The following is an 18,692-nucleotide window of genomic DNA, read 5'->3' on the forward strand; positions in this document are numbered from 1 at the left end:
CTACTAAATGAATATAAAATGTATTTATGTAAAACCTATTTATTTATATTTGTGGTCATTCCCCTAGTACTGCAGGATATGGATTTAATAGGCCTTGAAATAACACATGATGTCTGAGGACCAACATACTTATTAAAGTGTATGACTGAAGGTACGCTGTTAATGTTTATAATGACTGACATGTTAATTACACAAAAAAGAGATACAGATTATAATCTCACTACTATAACTGTTTTTTAATTTAGTCTTAACACACAAAGCTATGCAATTCAGACAATCTTAACACTCTAAGAGGAGGGAAGAAAACAGTGAAACTTGTCTTCTAGCTACAGGCAGCCTTTTTAGCAAGAACCCCCAAACAACCCCCACTATGCTTTACTGTATTGGCATATAGCTTGTGTATTTGTACTGATGCCCACCTATGGCATATAAAGAAGAGAGTAGAGAAGAAGCAAAGCCGTCCTTTAAAAGAGCAATTTTAGCCACAATCAAATTATACACATATCTGTGAGTGCATGGATAGACATTTGTATGTACTTAAAGAAAGACCCTTGCAAACTAGATACCTCACTATATCATTTATTTATTTATTTGACATTTGTTGACCGAGTTAGTCCATCTGGGCTAAGGCCCTTTTTAAGTGGAGACCCAGGGAGAAAAGCTCCATAATTACAAAAATATATACAGTTTACAAAAAACAAAAACATTTGCTGGTGCATGAAGTGTACCTTACACCTCCTATGAAGGAAGCCTATGTGAAATATGCAAATGACCACTTAAGGACATACAAGTGTCGCAGCTACATGGTTTCTGAATCCGCATTATGTTTTAGTTTTTATAAGTCTTTATTGAGGCATTCAGGCCAATAAAGTTAAACTCTATTAGCTGTACACATGACATGTTTGCACTTTTAAGGGATTGTCAGTGCAGCATAAATGTAAAATTTGGTCATATTCTGAAAACATTCAGCTTATTTAGAAAGCCTTATGCCCATAGCATTAGGGTGATTGTAAATTTTCCCAAATAAGTAACATGTAAATGTAACTCCTGCAGTAGAGGTTTACGTTGTTATACAATGAAGTCTCTAGTTTGCCAGGGTCTTTTGGAAATTTTTCGTATTTTTTCTAAACTTTTTATTTGTTGTTCACTGTGGATAAAAAACAGTGTTAATATTGCTCTAAGAGTATGTATCACAAGATGGCAGTAGAGATCAGATAATAAGCTAGTCTTCAGTTATCCGTACAGTGCCGTACTTAGAAAAAGTATTTTGAGGCAAGTATTAATCTGACTGAACATGTAGTCTTGCTAGAAACAACATAAACAGGGCATGCAGTTTTCAGCTTTTCCTTCTTTAATAACAGAGAGAGCTCTCATTAAAGTTCAGTAAGAAAGAGGGTAATCAAATCTGTCATCACATGGAAGAAACCTCATTTCCCAAGGAAAACATGCAAAAACGCCGAACACAGGATAGGGTATAACACCGAACACAGGATAGGGTATAACACCGAACACAGGATAGGGTATAACACCGAACACAGGATAGGGTATGACAAAACACTGCATTGTATCAGCACTTTCAGTAAGTCTCTCTCTCAGTCTTTTAATGTACATCTTTAAGAACAGTATATTACTATAGGCTGGTGATATTCTGGCAGGTGCACCTGTAATTCTTAAGTGCGTTTCCCCTGTATCTGCATTTGCACAATGTATCAGTATAATCTAAAAGTTTCATAATGTTGGGATACATTAGGGAGCCTGTGTAAACTAGTCATGTGTACTTTTCTGTGGATTCAATACTATTACGCTTTAGCAAAGAAGACAGTTCTGATCTTAGAAAGGACACAGGACCTCCCCACTATTTACCTTCTGGCAGGCCAGTCGCAGGTTATTTTATCGGCTCTCGTTCTTTTTCGCTAAGACATCCAATTTAAGTTCTTTTTGGTGCATTTTTGATCGCAGATCATTAGTCAGATTGGAATACAGTACAGTCTCCTTCTGAGCTGTCATTTCAGACTGTGGATGCTCCATTCCATTCAAGTATTGAAACTGCAGTTCCTCTCTGTTGCTAACAGATTATAGGTTCATAGGTGTTTACTAAGCTAACAACCACAAGGGCCTTTTTAAGCCTAGTCATGCATCCCAAATCTCTGACAAGTTATGAAACCATTGATAAGCATGGGCCTGGAAGATGAACCATTTACAGCTTACCTGTTTGCATTAGAGACACAGGTGCCAAACCAGGGATGAATTTCAGGTTTCCCATCCAATTGTCCAAATTGCACTTGAATTGGGTTAGGGAAGAACTCTGCTTCACATGGATGGGGAGCCTGTTCCATAGACTGAGTAGTCTCTGGGATACATACCTATCTCTCCAGCAGGTCCTATTTATATCACAGGCAAGGTTTAAGTCTTTAGAACAGGTAATTCTGGCACTGTTTGTTTTGTGGATATGCAGGAGGTCCATCAGAGTGGGGACTGACAATGCCCTGTATGCCAGGCATAGATCTCCCCTCAAAAGCCTGTAGGAAACAGAATACTGGGATAGGGCCTTGAGGTGGTCTGCATAAGACATATTACTTATGCCCTGTATTCTTTTAGCGAGGAACCTCTGTGGACGTTCCAGTTGTTGGATATGCCTGATTAGGTACATACCAAAGGGGGCATTGTACTCAATGGTAGGTCTGATGAATGCCAAATATAGTGGAACAATGACTTCCTTGGACTTAGATGCCATACCTTTGTTTAGAAGATGCACAACATAGAATGATTTCCTTACCACTGTAGGCACGTGATGATCAAAGGCTAGATTACTATCTGTGTGTGTCCCTAAGTCCCTGACTACTGAGTCAACTCTAAGGGGTGTGTTGTCAATATGATAGTTACCAGGGATGGATGACACATTTCTTGGCATTTAGTTTTAGTCCATGGCTCTGACATCAGTAGTTTGTCTGTGTCAGTCCCTCCTGGAGATCATTTGTGTCAGTATGAGCTTCAATGACAGCTCCTAATTTGCAATCATCTGCAAATTTAGTCAGCCAGAAACCACTGACATTGGCCTTGACCTCTGAGAAGTAAATGCGAAAAAGGAGTGGTCCAAAGACTGATCCCTGAGGGACTCCACTTGTGACTGGCCTCTTTGTAGAGGTGGACTCCCCAATTCTAACTTCCTGGGTCCTGTCTGTGATCCAGTTGTGTATCCACCGGGTGTCATACAGGTTTGTACCCAACCTCTTGAGTTTGTCAACAATGCCTGAGTGGGGTATTGTGTCAAATGCCTTGGCCAGGTCAGGGTAGGCAGTGTGAATGACTTTGCCTTCATCCATTGCTTTGGTGACCTTCTAAAAGAAGTCCACCAGGTTGAATAGGCATGATCTGCCCTTGACAAAACCAAATTGGGTTGGGTCCAGTGTCTGCAGGGTCATTTCAATATTAATTCTTTTCATGACTTTACATGCAAGACTAGTGAGACTTATGGGTCTGTAGTTTCCAGGGTCTGTAGATGGCCCACCTTTGTACAGAGGGATGACTGTTGCCTTTCTCCATTCAAGAGGCATGAAGCCTGTTTGGAGTCTACAGTTAAGTAGTAATTCCAGAGGCCCTGATAGGTCATGTTTCATGCTATTTAGAAGGCATCCTGGGATATTGTCTGGGCCCATTGATGCAGTGTTCTTGGTCTTAGACAGAGCATTAAGGACTTATTCCCTAGTGATAGTAGGGGGAGTTATATTTGATAATATTTCCTGAGGGAAGGTTGAGGGGGACATAGGAGTAAAGTTGGAGCTGAATTTATCAGCCATGAGGTTTGCTGTATCTTCTGGCTCAGTATAGGTGGCTCCATTTACAATGAGCTCTGCACACAATTGTGTATTGCCTTTGAGGTTGCAGACATAGCTAAAGAATGCTTTGTGGTTGTCCTTGGCCTGGTAGGTCAAACTTACCTCAAATTTGGCTTTGGCAGACTTTATTTGTCCTCTGAGTTTTTTGTTTAGTTTGATGAGAGTGCTTTTATCCTGCTAGGTGCTGCACCTCCTAATGTTTGCCATGTGAGAGAGAGAGAGAGAGAGAAAGAGAGAGAGAGAGCTAGAGTGAGAGAGAGAGAGCGAGAGTGAGAGAGAGCGAGAGAGAGAGAGAGAGAGAGAGAGAGAGAGAGAGTGAGAGAGCGAGAGAGCGAGAGAGAGAGAGTGAGAGAGAGAGTGAGAGAGCGAGAGAGAGAGAGAGAGAGAGAGAGAGAGAGAGAGAGAGAGAGAGAGAGAGAGAGAGAGAGAGAGAGAGAGAGAGGTGCTTTGAGTTCTTCGATTTCGAGTGGCTATTTCCCTGTCTGCCCTCTCGGCTGAGGTGTTGTTTGAGCTCAAACGTGAGTTCAAGAATGCATCAGCTGCAATGACCAGGTCTTGTAGCGGAACTAGTAGGTTGGGAAGGGAAAATGGGGGGGCTTTAGGTTTAGGTGCAATTCTCTGGTTTCAGTAAAATTTTTAACATCACCACCACGTATATTTTCAGAAATAATTTCAATAACTTGAAATCTAAGACCATGTTCATTCTCATTCTGCATACAATGCCTGGCTACTGCATTCTTAGTGTCGCCATTCCTAATACAATAAATATGTTCCCTGACTCTTCTATCAGTGACCTGTTGTTTTTCCTACATAGAAACAGTGGCATGCTATGCATGTTGCCAGATAAATCAAATTCCTAGTTCAACAATTAGCTTTAACCTTAAATTTATACTCAAAACAAGTAACTGGATGAATAAAACATGCTGATGTGTTGATAAACATACAGAAATTGCATGTAAGGCATTGACTGGTCCTATCATTGAGTTCCTTTACTTCCAAAAGATTATTTACATCACGTATAAAATCGTTTACTTGTTTAAGAACATTTGAAAATATGTTTAGCCAAAGCATTCAACTTATCCTTTTTCTTCATGGCTCCACGCGAAAAGGTAACACAAAAAAGGTAGATGGAACAAAGAATTAGTTGTTTCTAAATAAAGCTATAATAGAAAATTGTAAGAAGGGGAAGACTCAAAATATGGCATGGATAGATTATAACAAATCATCTGACAGTATTCCACATTCATGGATAAATTAGTGCTCATAAATGTATAACATACATCCTACATTGATCAGTTACATTACAGTGACCATGAAACAGTGGCAAACTACTTTGATTTAAGCCATGACAAAGGACAACTTATTTTCCCAGGGTTAAAAATTCAAAGGGGGTATTTTCAGGGTGATTGTCACTACTGCCATTTTGTTTTACTCTTAACCCATTAATCTGTTTACTTAGCGTATTAGATCATGGTTACAATTTGACTCCTAGAAAACAACTTTGCTTAAAGACTTCTCATCTACTTTTTGTGGATGACTTAAAACTGTATAGTTCGTCAGATCTGGATGTGGAGGTGGAAGCACAACTACAAATGCTTAAAACTTTCTCAGATGACATAAGAATGTAATTTGGTCTTGATAAATGTGCATAAGCAGCCTTTAAAGTAGGGAAGTTACATTACCAAGAAAATATCAGCCTGGGGGAGGAATGTGATATAATGGAAGTTGAGGAGGAGGGATCATATAAAACAAACTCAGTAAGAAATACTTCTGAAGGCTAAAACTAATGGTGAAAACAGCCTTGACATCTAGGAATAAAGTCTAAAATATATACCAAGTTGCTCTTCCTGTTCTAATTTATAGTTTTGATGTAACTGACTGGTCCCAAAGAGTATTGGATCAGACAGAGAGGAACACAAGAAAAATGTTTCATAATTACCAAATGATACATAAAAATCAGTGTATACTAAGATTATATATTCCTCACTGTGAAGAAGGTATGGGCCTCCTCAAAATTAATTACATGTATAGATTTGCAGTCATGGGACTGAATAAATATTTGCTGACCTCATCACATCCAAACAAAGTGAAAGTTTTAAAACACGAGGAGAAAGAAATCTAAGATAACTTCTCTGCTTAGTTTAGCTGAAGCATTCCAGTGTCAAGCAGGAATGGAAATCAAACCATAAGTAGAAAAAAATCAGACAGCAACTGGATGTGCCAAAAAACAAAAGAAAGACTATAAGGAGAAGGATCAGATGAGGAAGGAAAGAAATGTGGAAAAGCCATAAATATAGTAGCAAGTATAGAAATCTTCTGTCACAACCTCAAATTGATCAGGATTTGATAGAGGAATAGTTAAGGAAAGGTGAGTTGAAACCAAAGGATGAAAGGTTAATAATGGCAACCCAGAATAGTGGACTATGTACAAGCTGGTTTATAAAGTCCTTCAACATGTGGGTGAAAGAGACAAATGTAGGTTCTGTAAAAAGGAATTGGAAACAGCTAGTCATCTTCTTGCTGGGTGTGATAGACCCATGGCAGAGGGCCTGTACACTGAAAAGCTCAATGCATGACTGTTGCATTGGGAATTGGGCATACACTACAGTACAGAAGTATCTGAGATGTACTGGAAACCATAACCACAAAGCATTATAGAGAATGATGAAGTATACATCACATGGGATCACCTATTCCCACCAGTTCAAAAAGTAGATGTGAGAAGACCAGATGTAGTAGTCCATGAAAAAAGGCAATACCTGGTAATTGCAGTGTCCTATGTACAGAGAGATACAAAGTCACAGAATATGAAAGAAAGATACCCAGACAGATCCATCAGTTGTAGTAGCAATTTGTTAAATAAAAAATAATCTATAATCTTAGACACGATACCAGTATGTGTATCTCCACATGAATTACAGAAGGAGTCAATTCTGGGCACATTGTGGGTGCTGTGAAGAGCACTTTTGGCTAACATCAAAAACTGAATCAATGCTAAGTTCGTGAACTTTAACTGTACACTGACTTAGGAATGGGGTCCATTCCCATCATGGTATTAGAAACACAGAGACTTGGAGAAATTATACCTAGGACATTATAAATCTATGAACAAGCAGGGTTACTACAGAGTGATCCAAAGGGTGCACCACATGAGATAAGACCCACTCCCTCATTCTGTGGGCTGACACCTCAATGAAGAACAATAGTACTGTTTGGAACATTCATTGTTCTGATGGTTTATTGAATTTATTTGTTTAACTTAGTTATCTGGTAGGAAACAAAGTGTAATAATCCACCTCAAACCCTTTTTATTCATGGTTCAGGCCGCAAGGGCATATTGGCAGTTCAGAATACCCAAACTATCAGCATGAGTTTGACAGGTAGGAGGAAACAAAACACAATGACAGACCTACTGCAGTCACATGGAAAACATGCAGTTGCAACAGAGACAGAGATTAGATGTCAGGGTTGAACTATGAACCCTGCATTTGTGAGATGGGCGTACTGCCCATTTACCGGAGACATGCTTTTCCTTCTACTCTGTCTATAGTTTGTCTAGCCTCTTTTCATCTGTCATCTTCCCAATGTACTTTCTTAAAATTCTCATTGCTTATCTGTAAATCTGTCAAGTCAGTAATAGTTCTGTCAGTACGAGACATGAAGTAGAAGGTATTGCCTCTTCACCTATGAGTAGAGGTATAGGTGTTTTTTTTTTCCTCTTTCTATGCAAAAGGCAACCCATGCCATTGACTTTCTTCTGGATTTCTTTTGGCTACACCTTTAATTATACTGCAGTATCTCGTGTTACTTTAAGTAACTGCTGCTGATAGTGCTGTTTCTAACTAGTCCTCTGTTTTAGTTTTGCAGATAGAAGTCTGACACCCTCTTCAGCTTTCTTTTCTTTCTATAGTAAGTTTGTCTCTGTGGGTCTCTTCGATACTGTTTCTACACAGACAGCCTTCATTGCTTTGATGGCCGGAATCTTTTGACATGGTTCCATGTCATGTGCTATGGCTTCTTACCTAGTGCTCCCTGCAGTGACATTTTTCATCGTCAACAACTGCAGTTTACTAGTAATGCTGCTAACACACATTTTCTTGTCTCACTTCTAGCCAAAGCCAGATTTTGCTACCTTTTGGAGTTTCTACAATTATATCTTTTTCCTTATCAGAATTGTGAATTTTAACATTGTGTCAGGCTACTGTCATCTCCCATTTTTATTACCTTTCACTATAATAAATAACTTTGGCCATGTACATCTCCTGCCTAATCCTACACCTAATGTCTTTAACTAGCTAAACCACTTACATACTATACCCATACATATATTTATCTTATAGACTTACTTCTTATACTTTCTAATCATACCCCTTCTTCCAATACTTCTTTCTCATACCCTTCCCTTCTCTGCATCTAATACCTTATCTATCTCTCCATAACTATCCACTCCTCTTGTCTCTCCCCTTATCCCCTGTTCTTGTACGTGCTCTTTTAAATTACCTCTGCTATTTTGACCTATAAGTAATATGACTAGAAATATGCTACTCAGTTTAAACTTGCCTGACAAGTAATGTAATACTGTAAAAATGTTCATCCTCTGCATATCACGTCATACTACACTAACTTTACTTCAGTGTCTCTATTGTCTTGTGTTGTTTTGAATTTATGAAAGGTTGTACACATCTATGTAATGTATATGTCATAACCATTATGTCATTTTTTTCAAATGTCTGTGCAGCTTTTACTCTGTAATGTTGCTCTATGTAATGTATGATACATATTAACCATTATGTAACTTTTTCAAATGTCTGTGGAGCTTTTACTCTTTCCCAGTAAACATATGTTAAATAAAAAATAAATAAAATACTAGGATTATATTCTTACCTCAGAGTATCTAACTGTGCTCCCTCCAATAAGTTCTTCAGTGCCTTGCACTGAGGAAAATCTTGATATAATGTGTGTTAAATTACATACAAAATGAACAAGATGTAATGTATTTGCCAATAGAGTTGGAGTGTCTGCATGTATTATATGATACTCCTCCCTGTCTCCATGAACACATTATACTCACACCTTTCTCCTGTCATGTGTTTTATATCTACAGACACATACCACCTTAATAAATGTGACCTTGCCCCCCAGACTCTAGCAGCCCCTTTAGTTCTTTTCTATCCGAAAATGCCAAACATTTGGTTAACTTAGAAGTAGCAGAGAGGCAGCATGACAATTTTAAGACACTTTATCACATTCCACTGGGGCATATGCAAGTTGGTTAGAAATTCCACTTTTAATAGACACAACATTTACATTTTCATTGCCAATAGGTTGGTTCAAAAATACATTTTGTTAGGTATAACATTCCAATCACTAATTAAAGAATTTTACCAATCTGGCCCCTCTTCCCACATCTGAAACAGGTTATTTCACTTGACAGCTTTTGCATTTTCACACATATCTTTTAGTTAAAGGTTTACATTGCTTAGTTTTAAATAGGGTTTGTTTAGCTATTAACAGTTTAAGCAGCACCACCAGATTAGAAAGTACTCTGAAAATCCTATTTGTATAAATTACTTAGAAGTACTTTTTTGAACTTATTAATTACACAGTTGTCTATCATTGTGCTTTTACTGTTCACTTCTCATTCAAACCATAAGTTAAAACATGCTTTAAATCAGATAGTTGTGTTCTTACTTTTTACTTTAACTAAGTGTACAGTTAAAAAAATGTCATTGCTTCTATTTCAGAAGACATGCCAGACACAGCTAGTACTTTATATTTTTGTTTCTTGCACCCCATATAGTCAATACATTCCATATCCATATATGCTTTGGATGCTTCCTCAGGTTAGAAAGCACAGTTTTAGTGTATTTAGTATGAGCTCAATTCTCCTGAGTAGCATACCTCTCAAAAACAATGAAGCAGCCTTGATGTCACCATCCTTCCTCAGTTTCTTTAGGTGTGGTTGCCATGTTCATCTGGATCTGAGAAACCACTATATGCTGTATCATATTTCTGATGATCTGCACCAAAGTCTCTACGAATATTTCCATGTTATCAAAACCTAATAGTTCACTTGCAAAACAAAAACAGTTTGTTTTTTTTCTCTGAGTGAGGTAAACCCAGAGAAACAGGAACAGTTCCCCCTTCTCAGGTGGCACACTTTGCTCATATATATAGAGGCTGCAATGCAGGAACAGATAAAGATAATGTAGATTTATATCTATATATTGACCAAACTATTGCTGCATTCTCCCCAGTGTAGTAAATATCATACACTGGAGATAGATTCATTAGTGAAAGCGTAGTTTATTTACAGTAGAAAGAAAATCAGAGTTCACTTCCAACTTAAAGAAATTCAGCATACTCTTGCTTAACATATTTTCTGTTTACTTATTATTTCAAAGTCTCTCAAAGAATACAACACTTTCTTACAACCCACAGCATTGGAATTCCAACTTAGGTTGCCTTTCAGCACTAGGTATATCCACAAGGAGGTTCTTGATACTCCTTGACAATCCACATTTAGGATCATGGCAGGTCTGAAATAGGTCCACAGGTGGGCTCCTGGTTCTCTTGGAATAGATCAACAGGCAGGCTCCTGGCACTCCTGGAAAAGATCCACAAATAGGCTCCTGGCACTCCTGGAATAGGTTCACAGGTAGGCTCCTTGCACTCCTGGAATAGATCCACAGGTAAGCTCCTGGTATTCCTGGAACAAATCAACAGGTAGGCTCTTGGTGCTCCTGGAATAAATCCACAGGTAGGCTCTTGGCACTTCTGGAATAGATCCACAGGTATGCTCCTGGTACTCCTGGAACAAATCAACAGGTAGGCTCTTGGTGCTCCTGGAATAAATCCACAGGTAGGCTCTTGGCACTTCTGGAATAGATCCACAGGTATGCTCCTGGTACTCCTGGAATAGATCCACAGGCAAACTCCTGGTATTACTCTTGGAATAGATCTACAGCTGGGCTCCTGGCACTTCTGGAATAGATGCACAAGAAAACTACTGATACTCCTGGAATAGATTCATAGGTAGGCTTGTAGCACTCTCAGAAGAGATCCACAGGTAGGCTCCTGGCACTCCTGGAATACATTCACATGTAGGTTCCTAGTACTCCTCAAATAGATCGACAGGTAGGCTTCTGGCACTCCTGGAATAGATCCACAGGTAGGCTTCTGGTACTCCACAACTCCTTCTGATCAAGATTCCCAATATGTCTCCAGTCTTGGTCACATAGGCAGTCTCTAACAGATGCAAACACCTCTGAAATTACGGGCTGAAAGCTCTCATTTAACAAAATTTCATATTAGTCTTGTTAACAAGTTCTCATGCCTGCTGTACTATACAGAGTTATACAAACCAGCACTAACTTTTTTCATGTAATATACATATAGGGTGTACGTAGCACTTTTTATAAATATGGGTGTCATTCATTCCACTGAATAGGATGCTCATCAATGGAGGGGATAACTCTGAAATGTGATTGAGTGTTCTGTTCATCAAAAGTTTAACAATTTGTATGAACAGAACATAGATTGTGTGCAGGTAAGGTAAATATGGATTTAGGAAACTAATGCCAAAGCCTTCAGCATTTGGGCATAGGAGTGTTTGTTTGAGCGTATGTTGGTTAGAGTAGGGTTATATGAGGGCATAGTTGTAGTGTTGTATGAGTGTGTTGGTGTTTGTTTGTATTCTTGTGTGCCCAAGCTGCCTAAATCAGTGGTAGTTTTATAGCAAGGAGTTTTGAAAGGAAAGTTAAAGGGTTAGGGTTAAGGGAAGGGACAGGGTTAGGGTTAGCAGGTATTAGTAAGGTGGTGCTGGGGGGTGAGCCATCTGCACCACCTGAAAAATACCTGATCAATCTAACCAGAAGTGTAGCTAGGGTGTGGCGAGAGAGGCAATGCTCCTAAGTGGAAAGTGTTGGGTTGGCGTGTTCAGCCATCCATAATCCTGATCAGTCTTTAGTGCATTACTGGATTTTAAAAGCCAGTATCACATTTGTAGTCAAACCTAAGGACTGAACTGCAGCTCTCCGTGTGTGGTCTAAACTGTAGCAACAGATTGCTACAATTTAATACAAGAATTTTTTGTTTTTAACTCAAATGTTAGTGCCATAGTGCTTTGTGTAGGTAGGGTATAAACTGTTGCAATTGTTTGCTACATTTGTAGCAAGCAGTTTGCTGTAGTTTAAATGATGAAATAATTTTTTTAATGTGTTAAATGTGTGGAAGAAGGGTTAGGGTCAGGGCACAGAAAGAGGGCCTGAATGGCTTGGGCAGGAGGCGGGCAATTGTGTCATGCATCTGTTTACCTGGTTGGTGGGCCAGCAGAAGAATTGTATTTTTTCTTTTTTCCTTTTTTTTTTTGTTTTTTGTTTTTTGCTCTTTAATGGAAGACTGGGGTGGATCCAACTGTAATAAACCAAAAGCTACAATGTTAAAGGGAATATGCTCTTCACTCGAAAAGGAGATGGGGTAGGGTGCTGGTTTGCTGTATTAGCCTAGGGCCCTGTTGGAGCCAGCTACACTTTCTAACCCTGCTGTGGCCCCTAACCCTGCACATTACCTTTCAAAAAACCCTTTTTGAAGTACTACCACTATTCAGACAAACTTGGTCTGAATGTATGGTGGTCTTTTGGTGATCTATTCTTAAAAGGAAACTGTATGTACCATTTGCAATCATTTTAGATGTTTCAAGTTTTGAAATATACTGAATTTTGAAATGCTAGCATTGATTACTTGTTTAAATGCATTTGCACTTTGATAATTCAGTATGTACTCAAAGATGTGTGTGTTTGTGTATATACACTGGATATAAAAAGTTTACACACTCCAAACTAATACTTCAACAAAGTATTAGTTTAAAAGTGTGCACACTTATGCAACCAGCTTATTGTATGTTTTTTATATTTTTTCCTTAACAGATTTGTTTGTTTTTCAGTTGAATAGTACAGGTTATAGGTCACATTAAAGGTGGGAAAAGTTTTGAAATGATTTATTGTGGTCTCATTTTTTTATATCACAAAAACCTAGCATTTTAACAGGGGTATGTATATCCACTGTGTATATATAATATGTGCATATGTGTGAGTATGTATGTGTGTGTGTGTGTGTAAATACTCACACACGTCGGTGGAGAACAAATTTTGTGATGAATGGTGTATTTGCAAGTTACAACATATAATTGTTACTCTACAATATAAGATTTTAAGCATATCTAACAGCAGGCAGCCCTCTCCTGCATATTCCTTCTAACTTGTTTTGTCATTGTATAGATTGAATTTTAGTATTTTTATTTTTGTATTAATATATTATGTATGTGAGGACAAAAACAATTGCAAAATATTGCAATTCAACTTTTTTCATATTGTTGTCTATTTTTTCCAGAAAAATATGTATACAAATTAACACTAATTTTATATATAGTTGCACGTTGAACAATTTTTCAATATATATTCAAGATATATTTTCAATATATATATATCTACACACACAAATATATGTACATACGTATATAAACACAGATATATATGTAAACATTTATCAGTGGAACCAGTAATTTTGTATTTTCTGTGCTTGTGCTGAATAACAAGGTGTTTACTGTACAGCTGCATGCTTTAGTTTATCTTTTTTTGGAACCGATGAGTACTGTAGCAGTAAATGTGATCATACTGCATATTGTTCCTGCAAGTAAAAATCTTTAAATGAATTTTAGATCCTGATTATGGTGGGAAAGTGGTTGTAAATTCTGTGATGATGCTGGTAGAGAATTAAGAGAGATCATGCACCTCTTCTTGAAATAGCTCTAAAATGGCTCATTTGATTGTTTGAGTCTAAACTTTCCAGTAGTGATAAACTACAGTTAACTATTTACTGTTAATCGTATTACGTGTTATTAAATATTCATTAATAGCATCAATTTTATTTGTTCTAATAAGCAAATGGATGAATTCCTCTTAATTTAAATCATGGAAAATTAATTTTTTCTTCCTGGATACTCCTTACTGATTGACTCCAGACTCACGACCATCTTATGATCCTACTCTGGGCTAATGACAAACTACTAATGCATTTCTATGGGGAGAACAGACTCCTAGAGTCATACAACACTTCCCTTATTCTGCAACTGCGAATGAGTGTTTGTCCATTCGATATTATTTTAGGAAACTCATGATCACATGTTAAGGACAGTAGCTGATTTTCAAAGCTGTTTTATTAACTTTTAAAACAGGGCAGGACTTTGTTACATTATGTACTCCTTCTTGTTTTAAATCTTCTTCCTGGAACCACCATCTGTTTCCCTCTTTTAACTGCTTGTTAGCACATCTGATTGGTTTTGTGACTGTTTTAAGCACTTCCAATTTTGAAATCAAGCTCTTGTTCAAGCTCCTTCCTGAAATCCCGGTAGATCATTACTTTCATGTGCTGCCTTCCAGCTGCATTTGCTATTACCCACTTAAACAAGTGCAGGAGGTTAGTTTGTCATGATCTCCTAGACAAAAACCTGTATAGATCTATCATGCAAAAGGTAGTCTGGCTAGAATAGCAGTGACCCTTACCTGAGGACTTTCTCCTTGACTTCCCTTTCAGTTGATGTCCGACTAAGTACAATGTAGTTGCCCGAGTCTGTTTTTAGTACATATCAGTCAAATGGGGCTATATTAGCTGCACTCCACTGTTCCAGGAATATGTCTTTCTCAGGGGACATGTTTTAGAGATGTTCTGATAGGGAGGGGGTCTAAGGCTTTGCTTACCTCCTTTCCTCTGAGGGAATGCCGAATTTAGGGCTTATCTGAAACAATTCAATGCTGTTTGTGATTTACTGTGAAAATGCATGGCAGAAGATTTATTTTGAATTATACTTATTTTTTTACGTCTGATTTTTACTGTTTTTTGGCTGAAGGGGATTGAGTGTAGACAGGTAAACTCTATCCCTCTCATGATGCCTAATTGGCTATAAACTCGTGCACATTGTAGACAGGATACTCCAGAGCTTATTAAAGCAATCCAGTGTTGTTTTGGTGATTTTTTTGAGCAACTGCTTGAGAAGAAGATTTATTTTGATTTATATTTAATTCTGAATTCTGAATTTTATAGGTTCATGGATAAATAGTAGGTTAGCAGCCCTTGTGGGCCATTTTTAACCCTAGCCAATTTCGCTTTTAGTATTTGAAGTAACCTATCCCAGACAGTGTTAAATTGACCTTCTCCATCCCATTGTCATTGAATATTCATCACCCCAAATTTGTTTGTATCTTTCGGCTTTTCCCGGTTAGGGGTCACCACAGTGGAATGCCAGTCTGCTAATGATTGGCAGTTGATTTTTACGTACCGGCTTGCCAGGCCTGATGCACAACCTTCAACGAAGGTACGCCATTCACGCATGTCTCCACGCAGAAGACGCTCTAGCTGAGAATCGAACCGGACAGTGTTTTACTGTGAGGTGACAACGCTACCGCAGCACCACCACTGCGGTTGAATATATATCACCCCAAGTACCATAGATAATTTGAGGGGGAACATGGGTGGGGTAAAGTATTTAAGAGCTGTTTCTGTTCATTAGTGGTACAGCGAGTAGTCCTGTGGTAAATTTTCTATTACCCATCCATAGATCCAAGTTACCCTTTAATATGGACATGGATGACTTTTTGTTTTACATGGATGGGGAGTCTGTTCTAGAGCAGTGGTATCCTCTGCTAGATATACCTGTATCTCCAAACAATTCTGCTGAAGCTGCAATAGAGGTTTAGATCACTATTTCTGATGCCATTTGACTTGCTGATGTGCTGTAGTGGGTCAGAAGATGCCATGCATGCCAGTTACAGGTCAGCTGTTAGAGTATAGTGCCAGGCCTTTGAGTCAGTCCATGTATAATATATTGTTTAGGCCTTGTATCCTTTTAGTAAGGTATCTCTGTGGGCATTCCAGTTGTTGCACGTGTCTGGACAGATACATGCCAAAGGGGGCATTATACTCAGTGGCTGGCCTAATGACGACTGAGTAAAGGGGACAATGACATCTCTGTATCTAGGCACAATCACTTTGTTTATAAGCTGCACAAAATAAAAGGACTTTCTTATGACAATGGTCATTAGTTGGTTGAAAGTTAGGTCACTGTCCACATAAGATCCCAAATCCCAAACAACTGGGTCAACACTCAGGGGCATGATGTCACTGCGGTACTTCCACAGGGTACATGACTTCCCAGTGGATACAGTAATGCATTTTTTGGTATTTAGTTTCAGTCCATGATTTTGGCACCAGTTATTTGTTTGGGACAAACCTTCCTGCAAGATGGATAAATCATTTGTGGATTCAATGGCTGCTCCTTCTTAACAGTTATCTGCAAACTTTGTCAGCCAGAGCCCTTTAGTATTGGCTTTTACTTCAGAGAAGTAGATGCAAAACAGGAAATGCCTCAGCATTGAACCCTGGAGGGTTCTACTGGTGACTGGTCTCTTTGTGGAAATAACTTGCCCTATTTTGATCTCCTGTATTGCAACTTGGAGGCAGTTGGCAATCCAGCAGGTGACACAGGGATTTATGCCCAGTTTACTTAACTCTTCTACTACGCCTGAGATGGGGATTGTGTCAAAAGCTTTGACCAAGTCAAGGTATGTGGTGTGTACCATTTTACCTTCATCAATTGCTTTGATGACCTTTCAAAAAAGTCCACCAGGTTAAGTAAGCATGACTGCCATTGTTTGATCCAAACTTAGGTGGATCTTGTGTTTAGAGATTCCCTATAGTTCCATGATAAGTCTTTCCCATGGCTTTGCATATGAAGCTAGTCAGACTTATGGATCTGTAATTGCCGGGGTCTATGGGTGGTTCTTCCTTATGCAGACGAATGGCTGCGCTGTTCTCCATTCACTTGGTGCACAGCCTATAATGAGGCTGAGGTTGAAAAGTGAGTAGCTGAATCATGCTTCATGCTGTTTAAGATGCAATCATGGATATTGACAGAATCCATTGATCAAGTATTTTTAGCTTTTTTTAACACCTTTATTAAATTATTACTTAGGACATAGAAACACATACATAGAAAAGAAAGCAAACCATATAATATTTCTTTCCATTTATAAAAAGTATGCATCACATTTTCTTTCTTTATAACTACCATCAGTGCAGCATTACACAAATTGCTCAATTCCTGCCTTCCCTTAAATATCAGTTCTACTCCTGATCATTATTCTGCATGTATTGTTCCCACAAATTCTACTTATTTCTGTCAAGTTTGTTCTTTCCCTTTTCTAAAGATCTCTCTACAATTCTAAAATATTGTTGGTTTAGATTTTGATTTCTATGTACTAGTAATTGCTTTTTTTTTTTGCTCCCTATATTTCTGATATAGGGAATTTTTTAAAATTTCCAATTCACCACACTCCCAAATAACATGTTCCCACTTATGTTTTTCTTCTCCATTACACCTCCTTCCTATCCTATCTGGATACCTGAGAAAAAATTATTTGAAGTCCGCTTGGCGTATAGAATACTTATGCAAGCACTTTCAAGCAAAAATCTTAAACCTTCTGGACTTTGTTGTATACTTGGGAGGCATACATACACTCTTCCATTGTTCCCTTTTCCAGTCTTTCTTTCCAATATTTTCTAACCTCCTCTGATTGATTTAGTTACTGTGCAATATATTATATATGCCATACTAATAATCCCTTTTTTAGCAACATCTTTTGTTCTAGATTTGACTAAAGTTTCTGCCAGAGTAGGTCTTTCTCACATGACTTCCCTCTTCCTTTCTCTTTGCCTATAGTCTAATATCAACCCCTGATAGGGAAAACATTCTCAACCTGAAATCCATTGTTTTTCTTGGCATTTTCTCATTCTATTATCTTTCTCTCTCTTGCTATTTCCTCCAAATACCTTGGTCCCTTTGCCATTTTTCTTTAGTAAATTCTATCCCCCTCTTGCCTATTTTCTGTACCCATAGTTGCAGTCATCATTATTGGCAAAATCTCCTTTCTCCATTGTTGTCTTGGCTCAGCTCAGTAGTTTTAGTTTTGATAGCATTTCAGAACTTGGTCTTGTGTGATAGCTGGAGGCGTACCAGTTTCCAGTATATTTTGTGAAACACATGGAGGAGAGAGAGTAGGGTAAAATTTAAGCTGAATTTATCAGCCAGTAGGTTCTACTGCATTCACAATTAGCTCAGTGCATTGCTGCATTGTGTTTTGAGATTACTAACTTAACTAAAAAGGCCTTGTGATTATCTTTGGCTTGGACAGCTGTTTTAGACCCAAGTGATGTAGACATCCTACAGAAAGGCCTCACTGAGACCAATAACTGGTGTTGAAACCACAGCCTTAAGCTTAATGCCAAAAAATGCATCATCATCCCCTTTGGGAAAAACTCAGTTCCCATTAATAACCACATCAATGGGAGCCCACTGCATGCTGAAGGGGATATAAGAGATCTGGGGACACAGGTTGACAGCAACTCTCCTTCGACCAACACATTGCCACTGTGGTGAGAAAGTCCTTCTATGTGGCACATCTCATTACCAAGGGTTTTCATCCAGGAAGAAAGAGGTCATCATCTCTCTCTCTACTCTTCCCTCATTAGACCAATCATTGAGTACAATGCCCCATTTGGCATGTACCTCACTAGACACATGCAACAGCTGGAAAGGCCACAAAAGTACCTCATGAAGAGGATCCTATGCCTTAAACACATGCCCTACATGGACAGACTCAAAAAACTCCAGCTATTCTCTGTCTAATATCGTCTACTAAGAGGCGATCTCTGCTTGACTTACAAAGCCATGTCTGACCCAGCTTTGTTAGAAATACTACATCTAAAGAAATCCCAATCCCTCCACACCACATGCTCCAGAGA

The 18,692-nt window shown here is 38.4% G+C and overlaps 1 protein-coding gene across 1 annotated transcript in view; it reads left to right on the top strand.

Moving 5' to 3' along the window:
* The window catches only part of PLD1 (phospholipase D1), a 1,505,857-nt gene that overhangs the window by 1,267,356 nt on the left and 219,809 nt on the right, over positions 1-18,692 (top strand). The window contains exon 28 of the mRNA XM_044070047.1: positions 6,651-6,674. Within this exon, the coding sequence (XP_043925982.1) occupies positions 6,651-6,674 (24 nt within the window). The remainder of the gene's footprint in view (positions 1-6,650; positions 6,675-18,692) is intronic.

The sequence above is a fragment of the Protopterus annectens genome, chromosome 4.part1 (assembly GCF_019279795.1).
Source record: "Protopterus annectens isolate FY-2018-M chromosome 4.part1, PAN1.0, whole genome shotgun sequence".
NCBI classification, from domain to species: domain Eukaryota; kingdom Metazoa; phylum Chordata; order Ceratodontiformes; family Protopteridae; genus Protopterus; species Protopterus annectens.